Source organism: Gracilinanus agilis, chromosome 4, assembly GCF_016433145.1.
Source record: "Gracilinanus agilis isolate LMUSP501 chromosome 4, AgileGrace, whole genome shotgun sequence".
In the NCBI taxonomy this organism is placed as follows: Eukaryota; Metazoa; Chordata; class Mammalia; order Didelphimorphia; family Didelphidae; genus Gracilinanus; species Gracilinanus agilis.
The window spans coordinates 161,798,889-161,826,127 of NC_058133.1; the positions used below are offsets into that span (position 1 = coordinate 161,798,889).

The 27,239-nt window shown below is 39.3% G+C and overlaps 1 protein-coding gene across 1 annotated transcript in view; it reads right to left on the minus strand.

The window, feature by feature from the left end:
- Positions 1-27,239, minus strand: part of LOC123246045 (sodium/potassium-transporting ATPase subunit alpha-2-like) — an 85,500-nt gene that overhangs the window by 7,946 nt on the left and 50,315 nt on the right. The window contains exons 13-20 of the mRNA XM_044674998.1: positions 24,923-25,059; positions 24,324-24,474; positions 23,605-23,773; positions 22,921-23,075; positions 22,657-22,780; positions 21,153-21,298; positions 18,431-18,561; positions 18,097-18,198 (exon numbers count right to left, since the gene is read on the minus strand). Coding sequence (XP_044530933.1) covers positions 18,097-18,198; positions 18,431-18,561; positions 21,153-21,298; positions 22,657-22,780; positions 22,921-23,075; positions 23,605-23,773; positions 24,324-24,474; positions 24,923-25,059 — 1,115 coding nt within the window. The remainder of the gene's footprint in view (positions 1-18,096; positions 18,199-18,430; positions 18,562-21,152; positions 21,299-22,656; positions 22,781-22,920; positions 23,076-23,604; positions 23,774-24,323; positions 24,475-24,922; positions 25,060-27,239) is intronic.

Consider the following 27,239-nt stretch of genomic DNA (forward strand, 5'->3'; position numbering starts at 1 on the left):
CTCCTCCTCCTCCTCCTCCTCCTCCTCCTCCTTCTCCTCCTTCTTCTTTTCTTCTTCATCTGTGTTCAATCCAGAATTTTCTTTTGGACTTTGTGTTTCCTTTGCTTTCACTGTCCTCTTCTATGTCTGTACCTTGTTCTTTGTCTCCATAAAAAGTCTTTAGAATTAGGTGCTCTTTTAATTACTTGCTCATTTCCCCTAATTATAGGCAGGCTTTGGGGGTGGGGATGATGTGATAGTCTCAGGGCTGAGAGCTCTGAGAGTCCTTCCCCCTGCTCAGTCAATTGACCCTTGAGATGCTTAAAGACTTGCCTCAGGCTTGGGTGTAAGCTTTTGATCTCACTCTGATCTTGATCAGGTCAGGGGATGATCAAATTATAGCCCCTGGGGGGGGGCCTACTTGATTTAATCAGGCACATCCTTGATTATCTTGTCTTAGAGCTCCACCCTGAGCTTTAGGCAAAAAAGATCAGTACTTAGTACTCAATACTATTAACCACCCCAAAGTGTGAACTAAGTCCTTATCTCAAGCCCAGACTAGAATTTCCTGGGCTGGGGCTCTGGACTTCTCCACAGGTTTGAAATTTCAAGGCTCTGGGTTGACTTGTACCACTATTTGCCCAGGCAGGATCTCAAGATATGGATGTTGGCTTGGGCATAGGTTCCTGAACCTTGGACAGCAAATGTGGGGTGGGGGTGTGTGGCTTGCTTTTTCCTCCTTGCTACAGTTTTTTGCTGACTCTGTCCTCTTCTCACCCCTGTGCCCCAGTTGTTCTTTGTCTTATCTTTTGGTTTTTCTTGAAAATTGTTTCACTCTGTCTCCTTGTTGGTTCTTTCACTCCTGTATTAGTTTTATGATTATATTTTAATCTTGGTTGAAGAAGATTTCAACTAAATGTTTTTTTTCAAAATGGCAATATATTTTATTTTATCCCCCCCAATTGCCTGTAGAAACAATTAAAAATTGTTTTCTGACATTTTGTGATCCAAAGTTTCTCCTTTTCTTCCTCCCTTCCCCGAGACAAGTAATCTGTTATAGATTATACATGTGCTATTATCATGCAATACATATTTCCATATTTGTCATGTTGTAAAAGAAGAGAAATATCAAACATGCCAGAAAAAAATCATGAAGGAAATGAAGTTAAAAATGTTATGCTTCATTCTATACTGGGACTCCATTGCTTTCTTCTATGGAAGTGGATAGCATTTTTAATCCTGAATCCCTTGGAGTTAGTTGTCTTGGATCTTTTCTTTGCTGATAATAGTTAAGTAATTCACAGTTGATCATTGTACAATATTACTGTTACTATGTACAGTGTTCTGCTTCTGCTCACTTCCCTTTGCATTAGTTCATAGAAGCCTTTATTTCAAGAAAGTATACTTTTGAGAACAATCCAAGATCACATTGACTTTTTGGCTGCCACATCACACTGCTGACTCCGATTGAGCTTATAGTTAGCTAAAATCTTAATTTAGTGGATTTAGAGTCAGGAAATTCTGGGTTCAAATCTGGCCTTAGATGCTTCCTAGTTGTGTGACCCTGGGCAAGTCACTTAACCCCCCAATTGCCTAGCCCTTACCCCTTTTTTGACTTGGAACCGATATACAGTACTGATTCTAAGACAGAAAGTAAAGTTTTGTGTTTTTTTTTAAAGAATAACATGGGGGGCAGCTGGGTAGCTCAGTGCATTGAGAGCCAGGCCTAGAGACAGGAAGTCCTAGGTTCAAATACGGCCTCAGACACTTCCCAGCTGTGTGACCCTGGGCAAGTCACTTGACCCCCATTGCCTACCCTTACCAATCTTCCACCTATAAGTCAATACACAGAAGTTAAGGGTTTAAAATTAAAAAAAAAAGATAAAAAAAAGAATAACATGGCATACTTTTTCAAAAGCTTCATTAAAATCTAGGTAAACTGTATCTACAGTATTCTCCTTATTTACCAATTTAGCATCCCTGTTAAAACGAATGGAAATATGGTTAGTCTTGTGTAATTTATTTTTTATGAAGCCATGATGGTTTTTTAAAAACCCTTATCTTCTGTCTTAAAATTGATACTAAGTATCAGTTCTGAGGCAAAAGAGCAGTAAGGGTTAGGCAACTGGGATTAAATGACTTGCCCAAGGACACAAATGATAGCCTTTTGTAATATTTCTCTGCTTAGATTTCACCAACTGGCTCTGTTCTAGAATTTTTCCAGGAAATGAAGTCAGCTCTAGCCTATAGTTTGAAGACTCTGTTTTCTGCCTTCTTGGAGAAATGAGACATTTGCCCTTTACTAATCATGTGGCACTTTTCCCATTTCTCATGATCTTTCTAACATTACTGACAGTAGCTTAGCAATTACATCTGCCGGTTCCTTCTGTATCTAAGGACATAGTTCATCTGGGCTAAGTGAGTTGAATTCATCAAGGCCAACCAGGTGCTCTCTTACCAATCCCTTACTTATCAGGCAATTAACATTGGTTATTTTGATTTTGTTGTTTCTAGGGAAGAGATCAGTCTAGAGAAAAAAAAAACAGAAAAATGAGGAAGGAGCAGCACTTCCTTCCCTTTATTTATTATCATCTCATCCATCCAAAGCAATGGTCCTATCCCTTCTGTTTTTCTTTTCCTCCTCCGCCAAATTCAAGCCCTGTTGTCCATCTCCATCTCTAACCTCAGCAGCTCATTCATAGCCTTAACCCTTCTGATACTATTTCTATAGGACTTTGTCATACCCATCATCATACTGTCTATTGTCCTTGCATCCATATTTTGGAAGATACTTTAAAAAAATCTAAGTTGTTTTGCAAGTTCCCTGTGCATTTATATCTTCAGACAACTGCTGTTTTTACTCCTAATTAGGAATGCTTCCCCCTTTGTGTCTTTAGAATTTAATTCCTCAGCATTTCCCATTCCTCCTAGGCTGACTTTACCAGTAGACTTTTAATCCATGGGATCGTACCTACTTTTTCTTCAGACCCTTGAAATCTGCTTTCCTGAGATCTAGCGGTTACACTACCGTTCCTATCATTTCTTCTCCAGAAATCAGTTCATTCTTCCCTATTAATGAGAATCATCTCCAGAATAAAATTTCCCCTTGTTGATTTCTTCACTTTTTGAGGGATGAAATTATCATTAAGCCAAGTCGAGAAGTTGTTAGCTGTTTTGTTAGAGGGTGTTCTAGCAGATGTCTAGTTAATTTGAAGTCTATCATCAATATTATACCTCTCGGCCAGTTTGGTAATCTGTTTCTGAAACTACTCTTTTCTGAAGTATATGCCAATGACAAAATCATTTCTATTTCTTCCTCCAACTGATTTTCACTCAAATTTTCTGCATTATGCTTCCCCTGGAAATTCATCATATGAATATAACTTTTGAATATATACAACTTTTTTCTAAACCTATTCTGCTTCTTTAGAATAAATTATGCCCACCCAGAGTCAGAATCTGGCTATGATTTTTCATTCTAACAAATCTCAGTGATACCAAATGCAGAGACTTCTTTGTCATCAGTAGTAAAATCCTCCCCCCCAAATCTTGACAGATTCTGTTTTTCACCTGTTATCTTTATTTGGATTCTTGCAATAAGACCTCTACTTCTTCTTGCTTTGGCTGTCCGAAGCCATGGTTTTAAAATACGATCCTTAGATTTCATTACCTATGGTGTTTTGGATATGTTAACTATCCTCCACCCGCCACCCCCCCCCCCATTGGAGTAACAATCTAAAGAATCTAATTTTTAAAAAACCCTTACAATTCTGTCTTAAAATCAATATTATATATTGGTTCCAAGGCAGAAGAGCAGTAAGAGCTAGGCAATGGGAGTTAAGTGGCTTGCCCAGGGTCACCCAGCTAGGAATTGTCTAAGTCCAGATTTGAACCTAGGACCTCCTGTCTCTAGATCTGGCTCTCAATCTGAGCCACCCACCTGCCCCCTAGAATCTAGTTTCATAGTTATATAAAATCAGTCATCTCTCACTTCTTTCTTTTTAAGTTATATTTCTTTTGATTAGACTTGTAAGACATCAAACAAAAATTCTTTGATGCTTTTGCTAGGCATAGTCCTTCTTTGACCAGGAACCTGTTATTTTTAAATTTTAAGTTGTGCTCCAAAGTCCAAATTTTATTCTCAGAAAATACTTTCACTATTTACTTTACAAATAAAATTTTCTCTTCTTCATTCTTTGCCTTCCTTCCCTTGTGGTTTCAGTGACAGTGTCTGTTTTCCAAGAATCAACCTAGTTAAACATATGGAGAACCTTATTACTAGTAGGTTGGCAAATAGGTGCTGAATTCAATTGAGCATGGTAGCCCATGAAACAAAGAAAAATACAAAATGGACGTGGGCCCCCTTTTTTTGCTTTGATGATCAAAGTGACAGAGAAAAATGGAAGGTGTTATTGACATTGAGAAATGAGAAACAGGTAAAAGGACATCAAAAGACTATCACTGTATCAAGTCTAAAAAGTCAAATAAATCTATTGCCACAATGAAGAGATGAAAAGATCCTAGAAACCACTTTAGAAAAAGAAAAAAAAAACAGAAACCACTTTAGTCAGTAAACATTTATCTCTTTGCTAAGTAGAGAAATGGGATGATCAAGAATTGGTTCAGAATATAAACTCACTGGGACAGCCAGCTAGCTCAGTGTATAAAGAGCCAGGGCTGGAGATGAGAGGTCCTGGGTTCAAATATGGTCTCAGATACTTCCTAGCTGGGTAACCCTGGGCAGGTCACTTAACCCCCATTGCCTAGCCCTTACTGCTCTTCTGCCTTGGGAGGATACTTAGGGTCAATTCTAGAGCAGAAGGTAAAGATAAAAAAAAAATTAAAAACTCATTCATGCAATTTATGGAAGACATTAGAAGATCATGATCAATATTGCTTCACAGAATGTTGAGCATGATTAGAAGGAAAGACAACTTTATAGAAAACTTGGAAGAGATCCAAATCTTGAGAACATTGTAGGACCAAACTCAAATAAAGACAATGGATGAAAACCAGAAAAGATCTGTCAAGGTTTTGGGAAAAAAATTTTACTATTGATGACAAAGACCCTGCATTTGGAGTCCAACACCCTAGTTGCCAATGGGTAGCATCAGTGATTAGCAAAGCAAAGTTGGATACCAAATGCTTATCAGATTAAGTGATGTCCTAGATTATCCAGAGGGGGTCCATGATGTTTTGAGGGAATTGTGGCCTCAATTCTTAAGCAGTCTGGGAGAAGGAAAGGTTCCAAATGATTGGGAGAAAATGACAGATTTTTTTTAAATGCTTACCTTCCATCTTAGAATCAATACTTTGTATTGGTTCCAAGGCAGAAGAGCAGTAAAGGTGAGGATGAAGTCACTTGCCCAGGGTCACACAGCTAGGAAGTATCTGAGGCCAGATTTGAACCCAGGACCTCCCATCTCTAGGTCTGATTCTCAATCCACTGAGCTACCCAGCTGGTCCCATGCAGATATTATACTGCTGAAAAAAGGCACTTGAGAAAATGTCAGTAACTATAGCCTCATATGCTAAATTTCTGATCTCTACAAAATCTTTGTGAGAATACTCTACTTGCATATTGAGGGTATCCTTCTATTCTTGCTGAAGGTACCAGAAGGAACAATAAAACTTGTACAAATGATATTTTAGGAGTAGGCATAAGAGGGAAGAGTCAAGATGACAGTGTAGCAGGAAGCAGAGCAGTGAGTTCTCTCTCAAAAACTCTTCCAAAGAGATCTAGAGAAAGTATTAGACTAAAGCCCAATGGGAAAATCAAAGAAAAAGCCACAGTGAGTCACTTTTCCAGCCCGGCTGCGTAAGGAAACAGAGAAATCTGCTAACTGGGGAAATGTCTGTCCAGGAGTGGCCACATGGAACATTCCAGATTAGGGAGAGGCTGTACGGTAGGGCATAAAGAGGTCCCAGACCCATTCCAAGACAGAGCAGGGTGTGAAAACAGATGCCAACTGGCAGCTCTGCTTAGCAGCCATTTTTGGGTCCTAGACCAGGGCTGACTGAAGAAGGAGATCTCTACCCAGGGGGGGATGTTCTGTGCTGAGAGGAACGAGTTTGAAAGCAAATAGCAGTGCTGTGATTCTGACCTCAGGAGCAGAACAAGGTTTCAGTTCCAACTTGTAGCCCAGAGGGCCAGCAAATCATTCTTAGCTTGTGGGCTGTATGAACACAGGTAGAATTTGGATTGAATTTGGCTCATGGGTTGTAATTTGTTGAATCCTTTCTTCAGAAGGACTAGCAGGGCATAAATTCCAGACTTAACAGTGAGCCTTTGTTCTATGCCTTCAGAACTAGCAGAGCTTCCTAGGTAGGGGTTGAACCCAACAGTAGTCTAGTGTTGCTCAGGTCCTGACTCAGATATAGGGACTTGTAGAATTCAGACCAGACTGGGAGCAACAATCAGACTTTGTCTTGAATTAGACAACTTTGGGAACACTGCAAGCTTACAGATCTTCAACCTGAACTAATCCTGGAATAATGAAACACTCAAACCCATAAAAAATCAGCAACAGGGTTAGCCCAGTCCTTTTCTCTGGCAATGTAAAGAGGTGAGCCCTAGCCTCAAATCCAAAGTCATGAAACAGCCTGGAAGGAGGAGCAAATAAAGAATCCTGCCACAAAAATTTGTTATGGTGAAAGGGATGCTTAAGACAAAATACCCAGAAGCAGAGAATGACTCCAAAACATCGACAAGCAAGGCCTTAGAGAAACACACAACTTGGGTACAAATTCAATTAGAATTCCTGAGAGACATGAATTGAGAGTTTAAAAAAAGAATTAAAACATTTTTTATTGAATGAAATGAGAGTGCCAGAAGAAAAAACTGGAAATGAGAAGTATGGAAGAAGGAATTGGAAAGGGAATAAATAATTTGTTATGAGAAGTTGCCTTGCCCAAACAACAGACTCCATAAAAATTAGAATTGACCAAATAGTAGCCAACAACTGCACGAGACAAGAAATATTAAAAGGATGTCAAAAGACTGAAGAAAAAATAGAAGAAAATGTATAATATTTCATAGCAAAAAGAACTAATCCGCAAAATAGATCTAGAGAAAAAAATTTAAGAGTTATTGGACTATCTGAGAATTATGTCCAAAAAAAGAACCAGACTTCATATATCAATAAATCTTGGATTCAGGGCCTTGTGAGACCTAAGGAGGCAAATGGTGTCTTCCCTTTTCTGAGCAGCTGAAGAAGAGGTGGGAGTGGAATCAACTATCTGAGAATTTTTAGTGTAAATAGCAGCAAAGGTAGATCATTTGGAAAAAGTCACCCAAAGAGAGAGAACACAGAGAAAGAGCCTACTTGGTGTTAATTGGATTATAGTCATTGGAGATAAATTTTAAAATAGCTAATGAGTAAATCTATTCCAGTTGTCCCAAAGAGGCTTGAACACTAGCCTTTCAGTTGATTATAATCATTCTATGATTTTTTTCAAAATTCAGAACTTAACACCAAATAAAATGGAGATTTCCATCTACCCAGTAGAACAGAAAAAGAACATTATGTGAGAAGCTAGAAATCTCTTTTATGTATAACTTGCTTTTCTTTTTTAGCTATTAAGTTCAACTTGTAGCTTTGAAAGCTGTTCCGCTTCTCTGTTCTTCCTTCAGATCTCTTCTTTGCATTTAAAAAAAGCTGCCTTACTTTAACAACTTTCTTTTCTTTTTTTGCCACCTTATTCCTACCTTCTTTGCCTTCCTATGCCCCACAGTAAACAAAAAGAAAAAGGAAAATCCTTGTGACGAAATATTTATTATCAAACAAAGCAAACCCCCACATTGATTGTGTCCAAAAATGTGCATCACATTCTGAATCCTAATCTATCCCCTCTGTCAAGAGGAAGGCAGCATTCTTCATAGCCAGTCCTCTAGCATCATCCTTGGCCATTGTCTTGATCAGTCATTCTGTGACATTTTCTAGGTTAGTATTTCCTCTTTTGCATTAGAATAAGAATTCCATTTCCATAACTGATCCATTTTGTACTCTGGGTACTTTCCTCTATTCTGCCTGTGAACTGATAGAACTCTTGAGATTTATGTGAAAGCTTAAAAGGAAAAGGAAGGCAGGAAAGGGACAAATGTCAAATCAGGACAAATATCTAGAGATTAAACTCCTGATTTGGGGTAAGGTCAAGGTCAGATCTCAGGGTGTAAGAGGGAAATTTAGGTATTTTATAGATATGTATTTAAAGTGTGGCCGCCAGGAATCAACAATTCAGGTTGATTACGTAATTAAATCAGACCTAAGTCAGCATCCGGTTAAGGCACTTTATTTACAATCAGGAAGGTAAAGGTATAGGAATAAAGAAAAAAGGAGAGGCTAGTCCAGGCCTGAGGAGGCCTGGATGAGAGAGAAGGTTAAAAGGCTAAATAAATGAAGCTGCAAGCCTCAAGGCCTAGCAACCAGATAGGCTAGTGCCTATTTAAGGTAGAGAGTCTGGAAAACGCCAAGGTAGGCCAAGGAAGTCAGCCTAGCTTACCCACGTGACCATTCAGAGTAGAAGCAGTCTGAGGTCTCCTCCGAGATCCATCAGCACCAAGTTCAGTGCGGGAACTGCCTTCACAGGAAGTAACCAACATACTTAAAGAGATAGTGTCTTTCATAACTTCCTGTGGGTCCACCTCTAATTCAAATGGACAAATGGCAGTCTCTACACTAATTTTGGACTGCCCAAAGGGCAGTCCCTTGTTCTTGATTTGTTACTTATTGTCACGTGTGGGTAACTCATCTCCCCTCCCCACTAAGGAGGTGGGGATGACATCATTTCTGATAGTAGAGTTTTGACTATGAATGGGCTAGAGCTAATTCTATTTACCCAAGGGTCAGGGAAAGAGTGTCCAACGTTCCTTAAAAACAACAACAACCACAAACTAAAACCCCTTACCTTCTGTCTTAAAATCTATACTGAGTATAGGTTCCCAGGCAGAAGAGCAGGAAGGGCTAGGCAATTGGAGACAAGTGATTTGCCCTAGGGTCACATAGATAGGAAGTATCTGAGGCCAGATTTGAACCTAGGTTCTCTGTACTCTGGGTTTGTGGAACACAACTATTCTTTAAGACTAACTTAATTAATCAATCAATTAGCATTTATTAAGTATCTGCTATGTGGCAGACACTGTGCTAAGTGCTAGAGATACAAAAAGAGGCAAAAGAGTCCCTGCTCTCAACATGCAAGCAAACATTCACAAAGCAAGCTATATAGGGGATAAATCCTCCTTTGTCTTTCATTTCAAAGAGGATCAGTGACATTGCAAAGGTGATATCTTGACTTGTGCATGAGTTTTAAGCAAGGCAGAGTTACACAGTCATCAGCCTCACTTTCACTTGCAGAGTCATCAAAGTCCAGTGGCTAGTCAAAAGTCAAGATGTATAAAAGGTAAAAATTATGGTTGGACTGAATATATAAGAGTATGGTCACCAGGAATTTATATATCTCAATTCCAAATGATTTTTTAGCAATTTATTTATAAAATAGAGGGAAAGTGAGAGAGAGCAGAGTAAGAGATATAACTTAATGAGCTAGACTATGTGCTCAAGCCCTGGATTTACTCTGGCTAGGGCTTCTGGATCCCCAACTGGAGGACCTAAGGGTCAAATAATAAAGGTTTTAGCCACGAGGCCTCCTCCCAGATGAGGGGCCTCTCTGGAGGCTAGTATCTCCAGGAAAGCTAAGAAAGGGAGTCAGCCTTTTTTCACTCACCCATGTGGTAGTTCTAAGTGAAAGCAGTCCTCAATCCTCAGCCAGAGCTCCTGCAGGGTCAAGTTGAAGGCAAAAGCCCTTCAAAGGAAGTTCTGGCCACTTTTAAAGACCAATTCCTTTTGTCACTTCCTGTGCCTCCCTCTCACTTAATGTGTACCAATTATAGCTAAAACTTTGCTTAGGACTGCCCAGGGGACAGTCAGTTGATTCTGATGTGTCACCCACTATTGCACATGCGGGACACAGACCTCCACCCTTTAGGAAAAGTGGGATGTTTACACTTCTGGTGATTAAATCTAAAATGGTCAGGGGAGAGTTAATCCCATCTTCATAATTCCCCTGTGATCATTTGGGAGACTTGTCTCCCCAGTTGATTGTTTGACCTAATCATCATGTAAACTACAATAGTTAGAGATAAGAGGGAAATAGAAGAGAGAGAAAGAGCAAAACCAATGTTTTGCTAGGTGCATTGACAAAAAGCCAATTACAGGGCAGTACCCTCCTTTGGCAAAAAAGTTTACATTCAAAATAATTGAGTTCAACCAACTGCACCCCAAAGTTCATTCAGGATCTTCTTGATGTAGTATAAGTTTCTACAGGCATCTTTTTCTGAACAGTTCATTTTCTGGATTCAAGGAGTTAGGCAAGCTTCTTTCCCTAAAATTTTTTCTCAAACAAATTTTTAAATCTTGGATTTTTATGAAACTACAAATCCCCTCTGAAGATGGTGTTGACCAATATCCAGATCAACTCAGATTACATGGTTGAGTTATGGGGCATATGAGTCAATTATCAAAAGAAAAACCAATAACATAAAAAGAAAAACAAATAGAAGAGGAATTAAACTTTGGGAGAAAGAAAAAAATAAAAATCAGAATCAAAATATCAAAAATCTATGTATATAAAAATTTCTGAGCAAATAGGAATAAATTCATAACAGTCCCTTGTATTAGGGTCCAATTGAAGTAATTTCTGTACCACAAATTTGTAGGACAAAATGTAGTAATATTGCACTTACCCATTTTTGCAGCTAGGACTACAGGAAGTTGCCATACTATAAGAAAGAAAAAAGGACTAGATTTTTGTGTAAAAGGGAAGTTTCATTCCCAGGTCTGATTTTACCTTCACTCTCAGGGACAGGGGAACCAGAACAGCCAATTATTAGGTACTTGATAGAAAGTATTTCACAAGGAGTGTAGTACAAGGTGTCCTGCATATTAACATATGTCAAGCACCACTACCTAGAGTCTCACACTAGGTTCAAGTCCTTTTGTTTTGGTGTAGAAGTTCATCAATCCCACCGGGATTGGTTTGGTCTTCTTTGACCTTGTGCTTCTAGGCACTGTGTAGTTTGTCATCAACCCCATCGGGATTGGTTGGTCTCCTTGACTTTTTGCTTCTTTGAACTGTATAAAGGCTCTTTTGCTCCCTACTCCTGGAATCACACAAACAATAATCACAGTCCCATAACATTTATCAATAAATGGCAGGTTTCCATAATCTAGTTTTTGGGTATGCATTCATATTATAGCAAATAAATATATATATGTACATATATCTATACACACATATACATCTTATATTACTGCAGAATCAAAAAAGATTAATATTATTTATATGTAATTTAAGTAAAAGAAATAAGGAGAAAAAAAGAAAATATTTCATTGAAAAGCAATAATAAAAATTTAGGAATTCAATGTGTTCCCTAAAATAGTGTCCACTTGTCTATAGACTTTTATCTCCAATGCATGTGACAAGATACAGTCAATCAGTTTCAATAGAAGGTACTTTCTTTTCATGTGAGTAATGAATCCAAGAGTCCTTTTCTCCAATTTTTATAGCTGTTGGAGTTGTTCACAATATTTTAAATGGCCCTTCCCAGGAAGGCCGAGTTGCTCCAGTACACTCGAAATTCTTTATGCATATCTTGTCTCCTCAGTTCAGGTCACGAAGTGAAAAGTCTATTAGTCCTGCTTGTATTGCAGCTCCAGATCCATGGAGTTCACACAGTTTGTGCTGTAATTCCTGTATATAGGAAGCAATAGAAGTATCTCCCCCTAATGGTGATGTATATGCAGGAGAAAAAGGCTAAGCCTGTATAGGGGGATGACCAAGAAGCATCTCATATGGTGAGATGTGTAGATCTCCTCTGAACCTGCTTCTAAGATAAAATAGGGCCAGAGGAAGAATTTCAGGCCATTTTAAATGGGTCTCAGTGCATAATTTGCAAGGTGGGATTAACTCTCCCCTGCTCATTTTTAGATTTAATCACCAGAAGTGTAAACACCCCACTTATCCTAAAGGGGAGAGGTCTGTGTCCCGCATGTGCAATAGTGGGTGACACATCAGAATCAACTGACTGTCCCCTGGGAAGTCCTAAGCAAAGTTTTAGCTATAATTGGTACACATAAAATGAGAGGGAGGCACAAGGAATTGGTCTTTAAAAGTGGTCAGAACTTCCTTTGAAGGGCTTTTGCCTTCAACTTGACCCTGCAGGAGCTCTGGCTGAGGATTGAGGACTGCTTTCACTTAGAACTACCACATGGGTGAGTGAAAAAAGGCTGACTCCCTTTCTTAGCTTTCCTGGAGATACTAGCCTCCAGAGAGGCCCCTCATCTGGGAGGAGGCCTTGTGGCCCCAATTTTTTTTTAATATTTTATTTTTTTAGAAAGATTTTCTATGGTTACATGGTTCATGTTTTTACTTTCCCCTTCACCCCCCTTTACCCCCTCCCCCCATATCCAACTCAAATTTCCACTGGTTTTTAGCATGTGTGATCAATCAAGACTTATTTACATATTATTGATAGTTGCATTTGTGTGGTCATTTAGTGTCACATCCCCAACCATGTCCCCATCCATCCATGTGTTCAAGCTATTGTTTTTCTTCTGTGTTTCCACTCCTGCAGTTCTTTCTGTGAATGTATATAGCATTCTTTTCCATAAATCCCTCAGAATTGTCCTAGGTCATTGCATTGCTGCTAGTGCAGAAGTCCATTACATTCGATTTTACCACAGTGTATCAGCCTCTGTGTACAATGTTATCCTGGTTCTGCTCCTTTCACTCTGCATCAATTCCTGGAGGTCTTTCCATAAAACCTTTGTTAATTGACCCTTAGGTCCTCTGGCTGGAGCACATAGTCTATCTTATTAACCTAGATCTCTTACTCTGTTCTCTCTCTCATATCTCTACTTTCACTTTCCCTCTACTTTATAAATAAATTGGTAAAAAATCATTTGGAATTGAGATATATTAATTCCTGGTGACCATACTCTTATTTATTCAGTCCAACCACAACAGACAACTGGAGATGGCCTGAGCAAGAGTGGATGATCTTGGTATCTTGGATGTCTGGCCAAGCTCTAGGCACTCCATAGTGCCTGCTTCAGCTGCCTTTATGGCTATTGGAACAAACTGTTTTCATCCACCAATTCTGTTGGGGGAAACCTTCACATGCTTGGTGTGGACATCTCCTTAAATCACCAAGGGGCCTGAGATTGGTCAGTTACTCTCAATCTGATTTAGTCTGTCTGCTGAGATGAGTTTACTGGGGGACTACTTCACATCCTATAGCTTCTTAGAGCCACAGGTGAGAGTTGGGTCACAGGCAGACACCAAAGGTGGATGGGCAGCCCTGAAAAGGGCTTGGTAAGCCCTCACACCCGAGGTGCGAGTCCTCTCTCCATACTCTATACAAGATAAACAGTAAGTAATTAAAAGAGAGAAGGCACTGGAATTAAGGGAGTTAGGGAAAGCTTCCCCTAGAAGGTGGGATTCCTTCCCTGTTTGTTTCTGTGTTTACCAAGCTAAACTTATGCTATGAGAAAAAACATGGCACTTCCCAGCTGTGTGAACCTGGGCAAGTCACTTGACCCTCATTGCCTACCCTTACCACTCTTCTGCCTTGGAGCCAATAAACAGTATTGACTCCAAGACAAAAGGTAAGGGTTTTAAAAAAAAGAATGTGGAGAAAAATAAATAGGGACAAAAAGGAATACACCTTCTTTTCAGCTGCACATGGTACATTCACAAAGATTGACCATGTAATAGAGCATAGAAACATTGCAAACAATTCAAAAGAGCAGAAATAATAAATGCAACCTTCTCAGATCATAATGCAATAAAAATAATAATTGGTAAAGGCACCTGGACAGGCAAATCAAAAACCAATTGGAAATTAAACAATATGATTCTCCAAAACCAATTAGTCAAAGAAGAAATCATAGAAACAATCAACAATTTCAGTGAAGAGAATGACAATGATGAGACATCCTACCAAACTCTGTGGGATGCAACCAAGGCAGTACTCAGAGGGAAATTTATATCCATGAGTGCATATATTAACAAATTAAGGAGGGCAGAGATTAATGAATTGGGCATGCAACTCAAAAAACTAGAAAGGGAGCAAATTAAAAATCCCCAGATGAAAACTAAATTAGAAATACTAAAAATCAAGGGAGAAATTGATAAAATTGAAAGTAAAAGAACTATTGAATTAATAAATAAGACTAGAAGCTGGTATTTTGAAAAAACAGATAAAATAGACAAAGTACTGGTCAATCTAATAAAAAAAGGAAAGAAGAAAACCAAATTGACAGTATCAAAGATGAAAAGGGAGACCTCACCTCTAATGAAGGGGAAATTAAGGCAATCATTAAAAACTATTTTGTTCAATTATATGGCAATAAATATAATAATTTAGGAGATATGGACGAATATTTACAAAAATATAAACTGCCTAGATTAACAGCAGAAGAAATAGAATACCTAAATAATCCCATATCAGAAAAAGAAATTGAACAAGCCATCAGAGAACTCCCTAAGAAAAAATCACCAGGACCTGATGGATTCACAAGTGAATTCTATCAGACATTCAAAGAGCAACTAATCCCAATACTATACAAATTATTTGATATGATAAACAAAGAAGGAGTCCTACCAAATTCCTTTTATGACACAAATATGGTAATGATTCCAAAGCCAGGTAGACCAAAAACAGAGAAAGAAAACTATAGACCAATCTCCCTAATGAACATAGATACAAAAATCTTAAATAGAATACTAGCAAAGAGACTTCAGCATGTAATTAAGAAGATCATCCACCATGATCAGGTGGGATTTATACCAGGAATGCAAGGATGGTTCAACATTAGGAAAACCATCCACATAATCGACCATATCAACAGTCTAACAAACAAAAATCACATGATTATCTCAATAGATGCTGAAAAAGCCTTTGACAAAATACAGCATCCATTCCTATTGAAAACACTGAAAAGTATAGGAATAGAAGGACCTTTCCTAAAAATAATAAAACCATCAACAAGCATTATATGCAATGGGGATAAATTAGAAGCCTTCCCAATAAGATCAGGAGTGAAACAAGGATGCCCATTATTATCTCCTCTATTATTTAACATTGTACTAGAAACACTAGCAGTAGCAATTAGAGAAGAAAAAGAAATTGAAGGTATCAAAATAGGCAAGGAGGAGACTAAGATATCACTCTTTGCAGATGATATGATGGTATACTTAAAAAATCCTAGAGAATCAATTAAGAAGCTGGTAGAAATAATCAACAACTTTAGCAAAGTTGCAGGATACAAAATAAATGCACATAAATCATCAGCATTTCTATACATTTCCAACACATTAGAGCAGCAAGAGGTAGAAAGAGAAACACCATTTAAAATCACCCTAGACAATATAAAATACTTGGGAATCTATCTACCAAAACAAACACAGCAATTATATGAAAACAACTACAAAACGCTTTCCAAACAAATAAAACTGAATCTAAACAATTGGAAAGCCATTGATTGCTCATGGGTAGGACGAGCTAACATCATAAAAATGACCATTCTACCCAAATTAATTTACCTATTTAGCACCATACCTATCAAACTACCAAAAAACTTCTTTACTGAATTAGAAAAAACTATAACAAATTTCATTTGGAATAACAAAAGATCAAGAATATCAAGGGAAATAATGAAAAAAAATGTGAAGGAAGGGGGCCTAGCAGTACCAGATATTAAACTATACTATAAAGCAGCAGTCATCAAAACAATATGGTACTGGCTAAGAGACAGAGAGGAGGATCAGTGGAATAGACTTGGGGTAAATGACATCAGCAAGACAGTGTATGATAAACCCAAAGAGACCAACTTTTGGGACATGAATCCACTATTTGACAAAAACTGCTGGGAAATTTGGAAAACAATATGGGAGAGATTAGGTTTAGATCAACATCTCACACCCTACACCAAGATAAATTCAGAATGGGTGATTGACTTGAATATAAAGAGGGAAACTATAAATAAGTTAAGTGAACACAGAATAGTATACTTGTCAGATCTCTGGGAAAGGAAAGATTTTAAAACCAAGCAAGAGTTAGAGAAAATTACAAAATGTAAATTAAATGGTTTTGATTATATTAAGCTAAAAAGTTTTTGTACAAACAAAAACAATGTAGTCAAAATCAGAAGGGAAACAACAAATTGGGAAAAAATATAACAAAAACCTCTGACAGAGGTCTAATTACTCAAATATACAAGAAGTTAAATCAATTGTATAAAAAATCAAGCCATTCCCCAATTGATAAATGGGCAAGAGACATGAATAGGCAATTTTCAGGTAAAGAAATCAAAAGTATCAATAAGCACATGAGAGAATGTTCTGAATCTCTAATAATTAGAGAAATGCAAATCAAAACAACTCTGAGGTATCCTCACACCTAGCAGATTGGCTAAAATGAAAGAAGAGGAGAGTAATGAATGCTGGAGGGGATGTGGCAAAATTGGGACATTGATGCATTGCTGGTGGAGTTGTGAACTGATCCAACCATTCTGGCTGGCAATTTGGAGCTATGCTCAAAGGGCTATAAAAGAATGCCTGCCCTTTGATCCAGCAATACCATTGTTGGGTTTGTATCCCAAAGAGATCATAAATAAACAGACTTGTACGAAAATATTTATAGCTGCGCTTTTTGTGGTGGCAAAGAACTGGAAAATGAGGGTATGCCCTTCAATTGGGGAATGGCTGAACAAATTGTGGTATATGCTGGTAAAGGAATACTATTGTGCTCAAAGGAATAATAAACTAGAGTAATTCCATGTGAACTGGAAAGACCTCCAGGAACTGATGCAGAGTGAAAGGAGCAGAGCCAGAAGAACACTGTATACAGAGACTGATATACTATGGTAAAATAGAATGTTATGGACTTCTGTACCAGCAACAATGCAATGTCACAGGACAGCTCTGAGGAATTTATGGTAAAGAACACTACCCACATTCAGAGGAAGGACTGCAGGAGAGGAAACATAAAAGAAAAACAACTGCTTGAACGCATGGGATGAGGTGGACATGATTGGGGATGTAGACTCGAAACTACCACACCAATGCAACTACCAACAATTTGGAAATAGGTCTTAATTGATGACACATGATAAAACCAGTGGAAATGTGCATCGGCCATGGGTAGGGGGAGTGCGGGGGGCGGGGTGAAGGGGAAAGTAGGAGCATAAATCATGTAATCATGTTAAAAATGAATATTAATAAATGTTTAAAAAAATAAAAATAAATGGTAACTTCCCACATTCAGAAAAAAAACCATGCAATAGTGAAAAGAAATGCTAGACTTGGAGAGTTCAAAGTTCAAATCCTAGCTCTGACTCCAACTATGTGACTATAGGCCATTCACCTAAACTTTATGAGTCTGATTTGCTTCATCTATAAAATATGAATAATATTTGTAGTATCTACTTTATAGAACTTATTTTGAGAATCAAATGAGATAATCCAGGTAATATACCTTGCAAGTCTGAAAGAGCTCTCTAGTATTGAGCAGAGTTTGGATCTGACCCTAAATTGACTTCAAATCCAGTATATACAAAGTCAATATAAGGCAATTTTGGCACAGGAGAACATGGATCCCCAAAATGTGTGCTCACATGTAGCCAAAATTGCTGTATGTTGACTTTGTACCTATCAATATGTGTACATGGTGTTTCCTAGGTAGAATCTGATGGTCTACATGAGGATGGGGACTGTTTTACGCTGCTTGTTGTTGTTGTTTTTTTTTATCCCCTTTGCCTAGATTAGTACCTAACATGTACTATGGATAGGGAAAGGGACTGGATCTCTGATTTCACTGGTCTAGGGAATTTGCAGGGAAGGGATGTCTTTCTACTAAGGCAAGTTGGAATCTTCCTTGCAACTTAAGAGTCTTAGAGAGTTGCCCAGAGTACTGAGGGCTTAAGTGATTTGCTCAGAGTCACACAGCTAGTATGTGTCAGAGGACAGAGACTTGAACTTAGGTCTTTCTGGCACAGAATAAATTTCTGACAGTAGATTGCCCCAAAATTTCCCTTCTATTCCTTCCTTGATACTCACTTGAGAGGGTACATGCGAAGGGCTTTGTCCATGCCTGGGCAATAGGACAGAAAGGCTGCCAGAAATGTCTCCTCGAATATCCCAAAGATCAAAACTTTGTTCCTGGGAAGGAAATGTGCATAGATGTGATACAGGAATGGAGAGGAAAATGGGGAAGATAGTTAAGACTCTCAGAAGGAGAAGGATAAGAGGGAAAATACATAGTTAGATTGGCAAGGTAGAGTAGGCCGAGTACATCCTGAGAGACATTCCTTCTACATGTGGTCAAGTGGTCATCTCTTTTGATCTTAGGAAGCTATGGAGGCTTAGAATACTTGTGCAGTGGGAAGCTCACCTCATGCCCTGATGGAAGACAGAGTTTCTACGGGTCTTGCAGATGATGAGGTCAGCCCATTGCACCTCTACAATGCTGATGAAGAAGGCAGTTTGGCATGTGAACTCTATCACCTTCCGCTGCTCATAGGTCTGGGAAGAGGGCACATTGAAGATTAAGATCAGAAGGTAAAATGAGGGGCAACTAATTGGCTTAGTGGATTTGAGAGCCAGGCTTGGAGATGGGAGTTTCTGGGTTCAAATCTGTACTCAAGACACTTCTTAGCTGCGTGACCCTGGGCAACTCATTTATCCCCTATTGACTAGCCCTTACTGCTCTTCTGATTTGGAACCAATACACAGTATTGATTCTAACATAGATGGTAAGAGTTTTGAAGAAGAAGAAGAAGGAGAAGGAGAAGGAGAAGGAGATGGAGAAGGAGAAGGAGAAGGAGAAGGAAAAGGAAAAGGAAAAGGAGAGGAGGGGGAGGAGGAGGAAGAGGAGAAAGAAAGAAAAAAAGAAAGAAAAGACGAACAGAAAGGCTACCAGAAACGTCTCCTTGAATAACCTAAAGACCAAGGCTTTGTTCCTGGGAAGGAAATGTGCATAGGTGTGATACAGGAATGGAGAGGAAAGTGGGGAAGATGATCAAGACTCTCAGGAAGAAGAGGAAGAGGAGAGTCTACATAGGAGAGAGTATAGGTAGAGGAAAGGATAGAATTTGAGAAGGGGGAAGAATCAGAAGGAAGGATTGGATTAGAGAGGAGGCAGGAAAAAGTGAGCTAGTCTCACCTAACCTTAGGATACTCCAAAGGTGAGTTACTTTATACCTAACTATATACAAGGATCACAGAAATATGATACAGACATGGACCTGATCCTTAGGGCCAAGATTCCTAACTATACTTTTAGGGGTCCGTAGGGCATCTGCAGATATCTGAAGGAGGGGTTACTAAAATTCTTTAAATAAAATTTATTTCCCTTTATTTTGTATTATAAATTTGTCTTGTAGCTCTTTGAGGAGGAAAAGGAGTATGTTTAGACTTCAACCTAATGATTAATTGGGAATCACTGACATGGAGAGTCAAGGCAAAGCACCTAGACATACAAATATGTACACATGTTCTGTTTTTTAAGGTGTTTGTTCTTTGGTATTTTTTTTTGGTGACATCTTTACCAAACTGTTAACTCTTTTTTCATTATTATTTTCTTGTATAATTTTAATTTCTTTTCTCAGTTTTCCCTTTGCCTCTCTTATTTGATTTTTAAAATCCCTTTTGAGTTTTGAGTTCTTTCAGAGATCTTTTTTGGGTTTGAGACCAATTTATTTTTTTTCCCCAAGGCTTTGAATGCAGCAGTTTTGACTTTGTTTTTTTTCCCAAGTTTGTGTTTTGATCTTCCCTGTCATAATAAAACTTTCTATGATGAGTTTCTTTTTTTTTTTTTGGTTATTTGCTCATTTCACCTGCCTTTTTAAAAATTGACTTTTAACTTTTAAAACTGTTAAAGTCGGGCTTTGTTCCTGTGGGGTCCCAAACTTTAGTTTTTTTGTACAGCTGCCTTCAGAGCTAATTCTGGGGATCTATACATTTTCAATTCTTCCAGGGTGGTCTGATCTAAGGTAAAGTGTGCTTATCACTCTCCTAGCCTATGCTGTAGTTTTTTGAGGGATCACAAGCATTCTTTTTTGCCCTAAAACTGTTACCAGGGTCCCCAGCTCCTCTTTGGCCACTAGTGTACATTGTGTTTGTACTTCTCTTGCTCTGGGAGGACTATAACCCAGGACTGTGACCTGGATCTACAAATGGGCAACACAACAGAGTCCTGCACCCAATGTCAGCAAAAGGGACCCTTGTAATCTCCTGACCCCCTTACCATCAGTGGGCTGAGAGTTCCAGAAGTCATGGCTGCTGATTCAACCACCCTTAAGGCCTGCCCTGGTATGCTGGTCTGTACTCCATTCTTACCTTTCTTAATGATCTTCTACATTATCTTAGGTTGGAAATTATTTCAGCTTATCTTTTTGTGGGTTTTGCTGCTCCAAAATTTATTAGGGGACATTATTTTAAAGTTGTTTGGATGGGAATTTGGGAGAGATTGGATGGGTCACTTACTTTTTCTTTGCCATCTTGGCTCCCTATACATGTTAAAGTGTGTGTGTGTGTGTGTGTGTTCTTCCTATATACACAGAATGGGATTGTAACTCTGCTCTAACTTTATTGAGTTCCAGCTGATGGATGGTCTCTATGGAGAGATATCCTTTTGGTTCTAAGAAATTCAGAGATGGAGATGTGAAGATTGTGATCCTGAAAAGCTAAACATATTGTTGTAGAATTTTTTATTTTGTGGTATCCGATGCCAGGAGAAGAAGCAGATGGAAGGAACCACAAGGAGAAGAAAGGGTTCCTGTGCTGGTCCCTGGAGTCTTAACTGGAAGCTAAAGGGAGAAGAGCTAGCAAAGAGAACCTCTATAACATAGAAAAGAGAGATAGGATCCCTGAGCATAAGGGAAGAGATCCAGCAGAACTTGGAATGAGTACAGCAGTTGGATTTGGCATAGAAAACTTCAGTGGAAACAATAGAATATTAAGGAAGCATTTTGGGGGCTGAGGTCAGTAGGATGGAAGGCAAGGAGAGGAATGGAGGAAAGAAGCTGTTCCTATGCATCCCAATGCCCTTATTCTTCCACTCCTTCCCATCATTATGATTTCTTAACTTCTGTCATCATTTTCAGTTTACTTACCCACTCCTGTCCATAACTATCATCCAGGTCACTTACAGATGGATCATCCCAATGAACCCTGATGCCTATCAGAAAATCAGGCAAGAAACCATTCTCTGCCAGGATCACAAAGTAAGAGAAGAAGCCAGCCAGGGCCTGGATCATTCCTGTGGGAAATTGGAGGAAAAGAAGGAGAATCTGGGTCAGAGAAGGAAGGAAGACAGAGTTCAAACTAAGGAGAATGGAAAAAGGTATAGAGACCAGGGACCCCAGGTGCCATTTGCTTTGGTGTATACTCCACAGAAATGTGGAACACTCAGAAATTTCTTCAATTCTTGTAGGATCCATTATTCCCTCAATTTAAATTACTTCAACTTACATTTGATCCCTAATTCCTGTCTGGATTTTAGCCTTGATTTCTCCCTATCTTCCAACATCTAACCAGTCCTCGGGTCCCTTTTCATTTCCAAAGCCCATTCATTACCTCAAACCTGAACAATTAAGATAGCTTCCTTTAGTACCCCTCTCTTGCCTCTCTGCCCCTCCTACAATTTAACAGGTATGTTATTCCCAGACTATTTCCCCTAAAATGCTACTCTAATGCTAGTCTAATTGTAAACCAGAATTATTTCCCACTTCTTATTGGATGAAGTGAAAACTCCTTAGCCAGACATTTCAAACCTTCTATAATCTGACTCTCATCTTGATCCAAACTTTTCTCCTATTGGTTCCCCTTTCATGAACCCTTGGATCAATGTGCTTTGTGGCCTCAGTACTCTGAGCTTGGCAAACTGTAAGGGCTGAGTAAGGTTGTTGTCTGAATCCATTTCTACTCCTTGGATCATCCCTTTCTCTCTTCTCCTTTTATCCAAGTCATCCTCCACTTTCAAGTTAAAATTCTTCCTCCTCTCTTCCCTCCCAGCTGTCCTGGGTGGTTGGTCTCTTTCCTGTACTTTCAGGACATTTATTGCTTGTACCACTCATCAAGTCTTTACTACCCACTGCCTCATATTGTTGTTTATCTGGTTGGTTCACATGGCTCATGTCTCCAATAGATTATAAATCTTTCATGAGAAGGGGACATGACTCGGAATTCCCTGTATCTCCAGTGGTCATCTCCCCACCTAATTATATTTATTGAAGAAGAAAATGATCCCCCACCCCCGATATCCATACTTGGACAGCTCATATAGCCTTTGGATAGAGCACTGGGCCTGAAGTTAGGAAGATATGAATTATAATCCAGCTACAAACACTTACTAGTTATGTGATCCTAGGCAACTCACTTAACTTCTGTTTGTCTCAGTTTCCTCATCTTTAAGAAAAGGGATAGTAGTAATGGCACATACCTCCCAGAATTGTTGTAAGAATCAAATGAGATAATATTTGTAACCAGTGCTTAGCACAATATTTGGCACATAGTAGAGTAGGCACAATATAAATGCTTATTCCCTTTCCTTCCCCACCTTCCCTTTGACTCTTTCCCATTCACCACCTGCCCTCATTTTGTCTCCCAGAGCCACACCGATTTGCCCATAGGCTATGCTGATGAGTCGCTGATTCACCAGCTTGTCTGTCTTGGGGTTCCTAGGCATGCGCTTCATTATGTCACTCTCCGCTGATTCATAGGCCAAGGAGATTGCAGGGATCTAGGGGAAGGAGTGACAGAAGGCTTGGAAGGAAACTCAAATTACCTAAGCTTTGACCCTTTTCTTCTCTATAGATGTTCCCTACACCCCATCCCTTCCCACTGCAGAAGCTCTTCCCTTGGTCCCAGCTGGATCCTCACCATATCAGTACCCAGGTCAATGCAGAGAATGGTGATAGTGCCCAGAGGTAGGGGTACGTTGAGGAGGATGAAGAGTAAGAAAGGGCTTATCTCAGGAATATTGCTGGTCAGGGTATAGGCAATGGATTTCTTCAGATTGTCAAAGATGAGTCGGCCTGTGGAGATGTAGTTGGGGTATTGGGGAGATTAGACGAGAGGCTGCTGGGCAGGAAGATTAAGAGGTTTGGGGAGGAAAAGTAATGGGAATTTGTAGGTAGTATTCTTGAGTTCTTGCCAATACCCACCAAAGTTTTCTAGGAAATTGGGGCATTCACTTTGGTTCATGCAGATAAACCTTAGAGCCCAATATTCACTAGGTCTTAGCATGCCATAATTCTTCAGGAACCCATTACTTAAATGATGGGCTAGTTTGGAGGGATCCTGGTTTTCTATAGAGAGCCATAAGTCTATGGACTACACCAACTTGAATTCAGTTATGAAAGGGCCACAACATTAGTTCCAGGTGGCCTCAGATGGATCTAAGTTGCTATATTAGTAACCCCATAAATCAGCTAGGCTGGAGCTGGTGCTTGACTGTGGAGAGTGCAAGAAGGGAATGAAGAAGAGGTAATCTTGGGCATCTCAGTCCTATTGAAGTGAAAAAGGTCAATTCCCAGGTCCAATGATCTTGCTTCTATCTCTTACCTTCCTCCACACCAGTGACAATGGAGGCAAAATTGTCATCCAGAAGGATCATGTCAGCTGCATGCTTGGAAACATCAGAGCCAGAGATACCCATGGCAATGCCAATGTCGGCCTTTTTCAGTGCAGGAGAATCATTCACCCCATCACCAGTCACTGCCACAATGGCACCCTAGGTGGGAGTTGGACGTACAAACAGAGGCTGTGAGCTAATGCAATGCCCAAGACCTGGATTAGCTCGGAGATCACTGTGATTACATGGCTCCTTTTTGCCTTCATAAAAAAGGTAGGTAAAATTTGGTCCTTATCTCCCTTGCCAAATTGGAGCCTACTGCAATCTAGCCTTTCTCTCCAACTGAGCCATTTCAGGGTCCTCTAGTCTAGCTCAGACTCTCATTCTTGACCTTGAACTGAGTTAGAATCATACTAGCTCTAGTAGACCCGGGAGCTAGGTTCAAAGTTTCTGCATTAACTCCTCCATCTACCTATTTCAAATCTAGAATGACAGAATGTCAGAACTGGAAAGGACCTGAGAGACTACCCCATGGCCTCATCCCCTAGTTTGTAGGTAAAACCCAGAGAGGTATAATGATTTGCCCACCATCACCCCACTAGTTTGTGGCAAAACTAGTATTAGGACTTAGAACTAGAATCTATAACCAGAGATAATATATTTTAATCTACTTCCATCTGTCTCTGAAAGGTGATCTTTCTCCCAGCACCTGTCTCTGACATCCTTCCACAATGATGAGCTTTTGCTGAGGTGAAGTTCGGGCAAAGACGATCTCTGAGTGTTCTTGGAGAATTTGGTCTAGCTGCTCTGATGTCAAATTCTTTAGTTGTGAGCCATGTACTACAATGGCTTTTGCATTCCTAGGGAGAAAGGGATTCTCTAAGGTAAGTTCTAGAGGGGTTGGAGGTTCCTAGGAGACTCTAATTTTTTGTCCTGTCAATCTCCAGAATTCCCCTAAACATGCATAATCATGGAATTTGTAGAATTGAGAAGTGGAAGACTTTTGAAGTCAACCGCATTATTTTATAGTCTATCTTAACACTCCCATTCCTCACTTTCCCCATCCAGGCTCCTCATGGTTTCCTAGCACACTAATTACCTTTCCTAATCCAATTTCTTATTTTTCTGTCCTGTTTTGTTTTCTATTATTTCCTAATATAGAGTCATTTCTCTACTATATGATGTTTCTGAATATGTATAAACTTGATAAATCTTATCTGTTATGTGCCAGGAGATCAGGACAGTTGGAACTGCTGGGATAGAGAGTAAAGGATGAAGGACATGAACTGGGGGGTCTGGCAGTCTCACCTGGGATCTACCTCGCTGACAGGAATGTCTAGCCGGGCAGCAATATCCTCCACAGTCTCACTATCCTCAGAGATTATTCCAACACCTTTGGCGATGGCCTTGGCTGTGATAGGGTGATCCCCAGTTACCATGATTACCTGGGAGGTGGAGAACCATTATCAGTGCTTCCCCTGGCCCTATTTCTCTCCAAGATATAGAGGACCAAATTTTTTTTGAGCAGGGGATTAGATGGCTCAGTCCTGCTCAAGTTATAAAATAATGGAGTTGGATGAGATGACCTTTACTTTGGCTACCACCTATGAGAATGGACAATTATAAAAAGATAAGAACCAGAGAGCCTGGGGGCATGATTTTTCTAGAACATGAATATAGCTTAGAATCAGGTCCATACGGACAAGATTGTGACTACTAGTAAACAGAAATCTAATTGATTCCATTACATAGTTAAATCTGGTTCTGGTTTGAGTCCATGAATCAAAACTAGTCCTGATGTCTAACCATTCCTATTGCCAAGGCTTCTGGGGTTATTAGGTCAGTCTCAGACCTTTTAAGGGCCTAGGAAACTTTCCAGGGAGCTCATGCCTCAGGTACAATCTGGGGGTTTCCTGGTCTTACGCTGGAGTAACTCAAACTGAACTTACTCTCTAAAGTCCTGTGAAAATGGTGCCAAGACAGTTAGAACTCAGTAACAACAGGAACAATTCTTTTTATATTGCATGATAAAGTTTACAAAATACTTTCCTCATATTATTAACCATTCTATTTCCTCCACTTACAGATAAAGCTGAGACTTAAGAGAAGTTATGTGCTTTGCTTATTGTCACAAACTAATAAGTCTGGGAGATGGAATGCAAGTTCAGTGCGCATTTACTTTGGGAATTCAATGTATCCAGGGTTTCTTAATTATGAGCATAGATTGCAAACTAGCCCATGCCTCCTCATCCTAGGAAATTCTAGTCCATATCCTTCCACAAATTCTACATAAGGAATTTGCTAAATATTGATAATAGTAAGCACTAAATACAAAAAAGTTGGTGGGCAAATGTATGAAACCCAGAGCCTTTTCCTAGTAGGAAAGTAGTCAAAGGACATGAACAAATTCTTGTCAAAAGAACTGCAAAACTATTAAGAACCACATCAGAGGTTGTTCCAAACCACTAACCAACCTGAGTAATGCAAATCGAAGCAACCCTGAGGTTTTACTCAGCTAACTGGCAAAGATGACAAAAGATAGAAATAATGCTGGAGGGGCAGCAGGAAGGTAGGCTCACTAAGACCCTTGGACAGGTCATGAATTGATTCAAACATTCTGGAAAGCAATTTGGAATTATGCTCTAAAAGTGGTGTCAATATCTATACCATTTGACTGAGATCCCATTACTAGACATCTATTTCAAGGAAATTAAAGCCAGAGAGAATCCCCGTGTATTTAAAAAGTTAGGGGGCAGCTGGATAGCTCAGTGGATTGAAAGTCAGGCCTAGAGATGAGAGGTCCTAGGTTCAAATCCGGCCTCAGACTCTTCCCAGCTGGGTGACCCTGAGCAAGTCACTTGACCCCCATTGTCTACCCTTACCACTCTTCCACCAAGGAGTTAATACACAGAAGTTAAGGGTTTAAAAAAAAAAAAAGAAAAATGGAAAACAAGTAGAGACCCACGGATTAAGGTAATTACTGAATAAGCTATGTTACATAAAGGGAATGAAATATAAACATACCTCCAAAAATCATTAATATGAATGATACAACTGAGAAGTTTGGGAGACTCAAATGAACTTATACAGAGTAAAGAAAATGATGTGTTTCATAATGACTGCAATGATGTAAATGGAACAACGAGGACAACAACAAAACCCTGAATGCCATGTGATTATAATGACACCGAGGCTGAACAAAAGAAGAGATCAGAAAATGCATCTTTCTCCCTCCTTCCAGAGGGAGAGAAAATAGGTGAGGGACTGTCAGATTTAGTCGATATTTTGGTTGTTTTTTTTTTCTGAACTGTTTTCTTCTTTCACTCTTTTTCATTATTGTTATAAGGGAAGGTTTGCTCTCCAGGGAAGGAGAGAGGGATCTACTTGGAAATGAAGGCTATGTGAACAAATATATTAATAAAAAATGCTTAAAGTTGTGTTGGGTGGAAAAGTTTCATTAAGTAAGAAAAGGAACACTGGTTAAGAGAGATTAGAAGGTGATAGAGAAGGGGCAGCTAGATGGATCAGTGACTTGAGAGTCAGGCCTGAAGATGGGAGGTCCTGGGTTCAAATCCAACCTCAGTTGCCTAGAGTTCTTGTCACTCTTCTTCCTTAGAACTGGTAC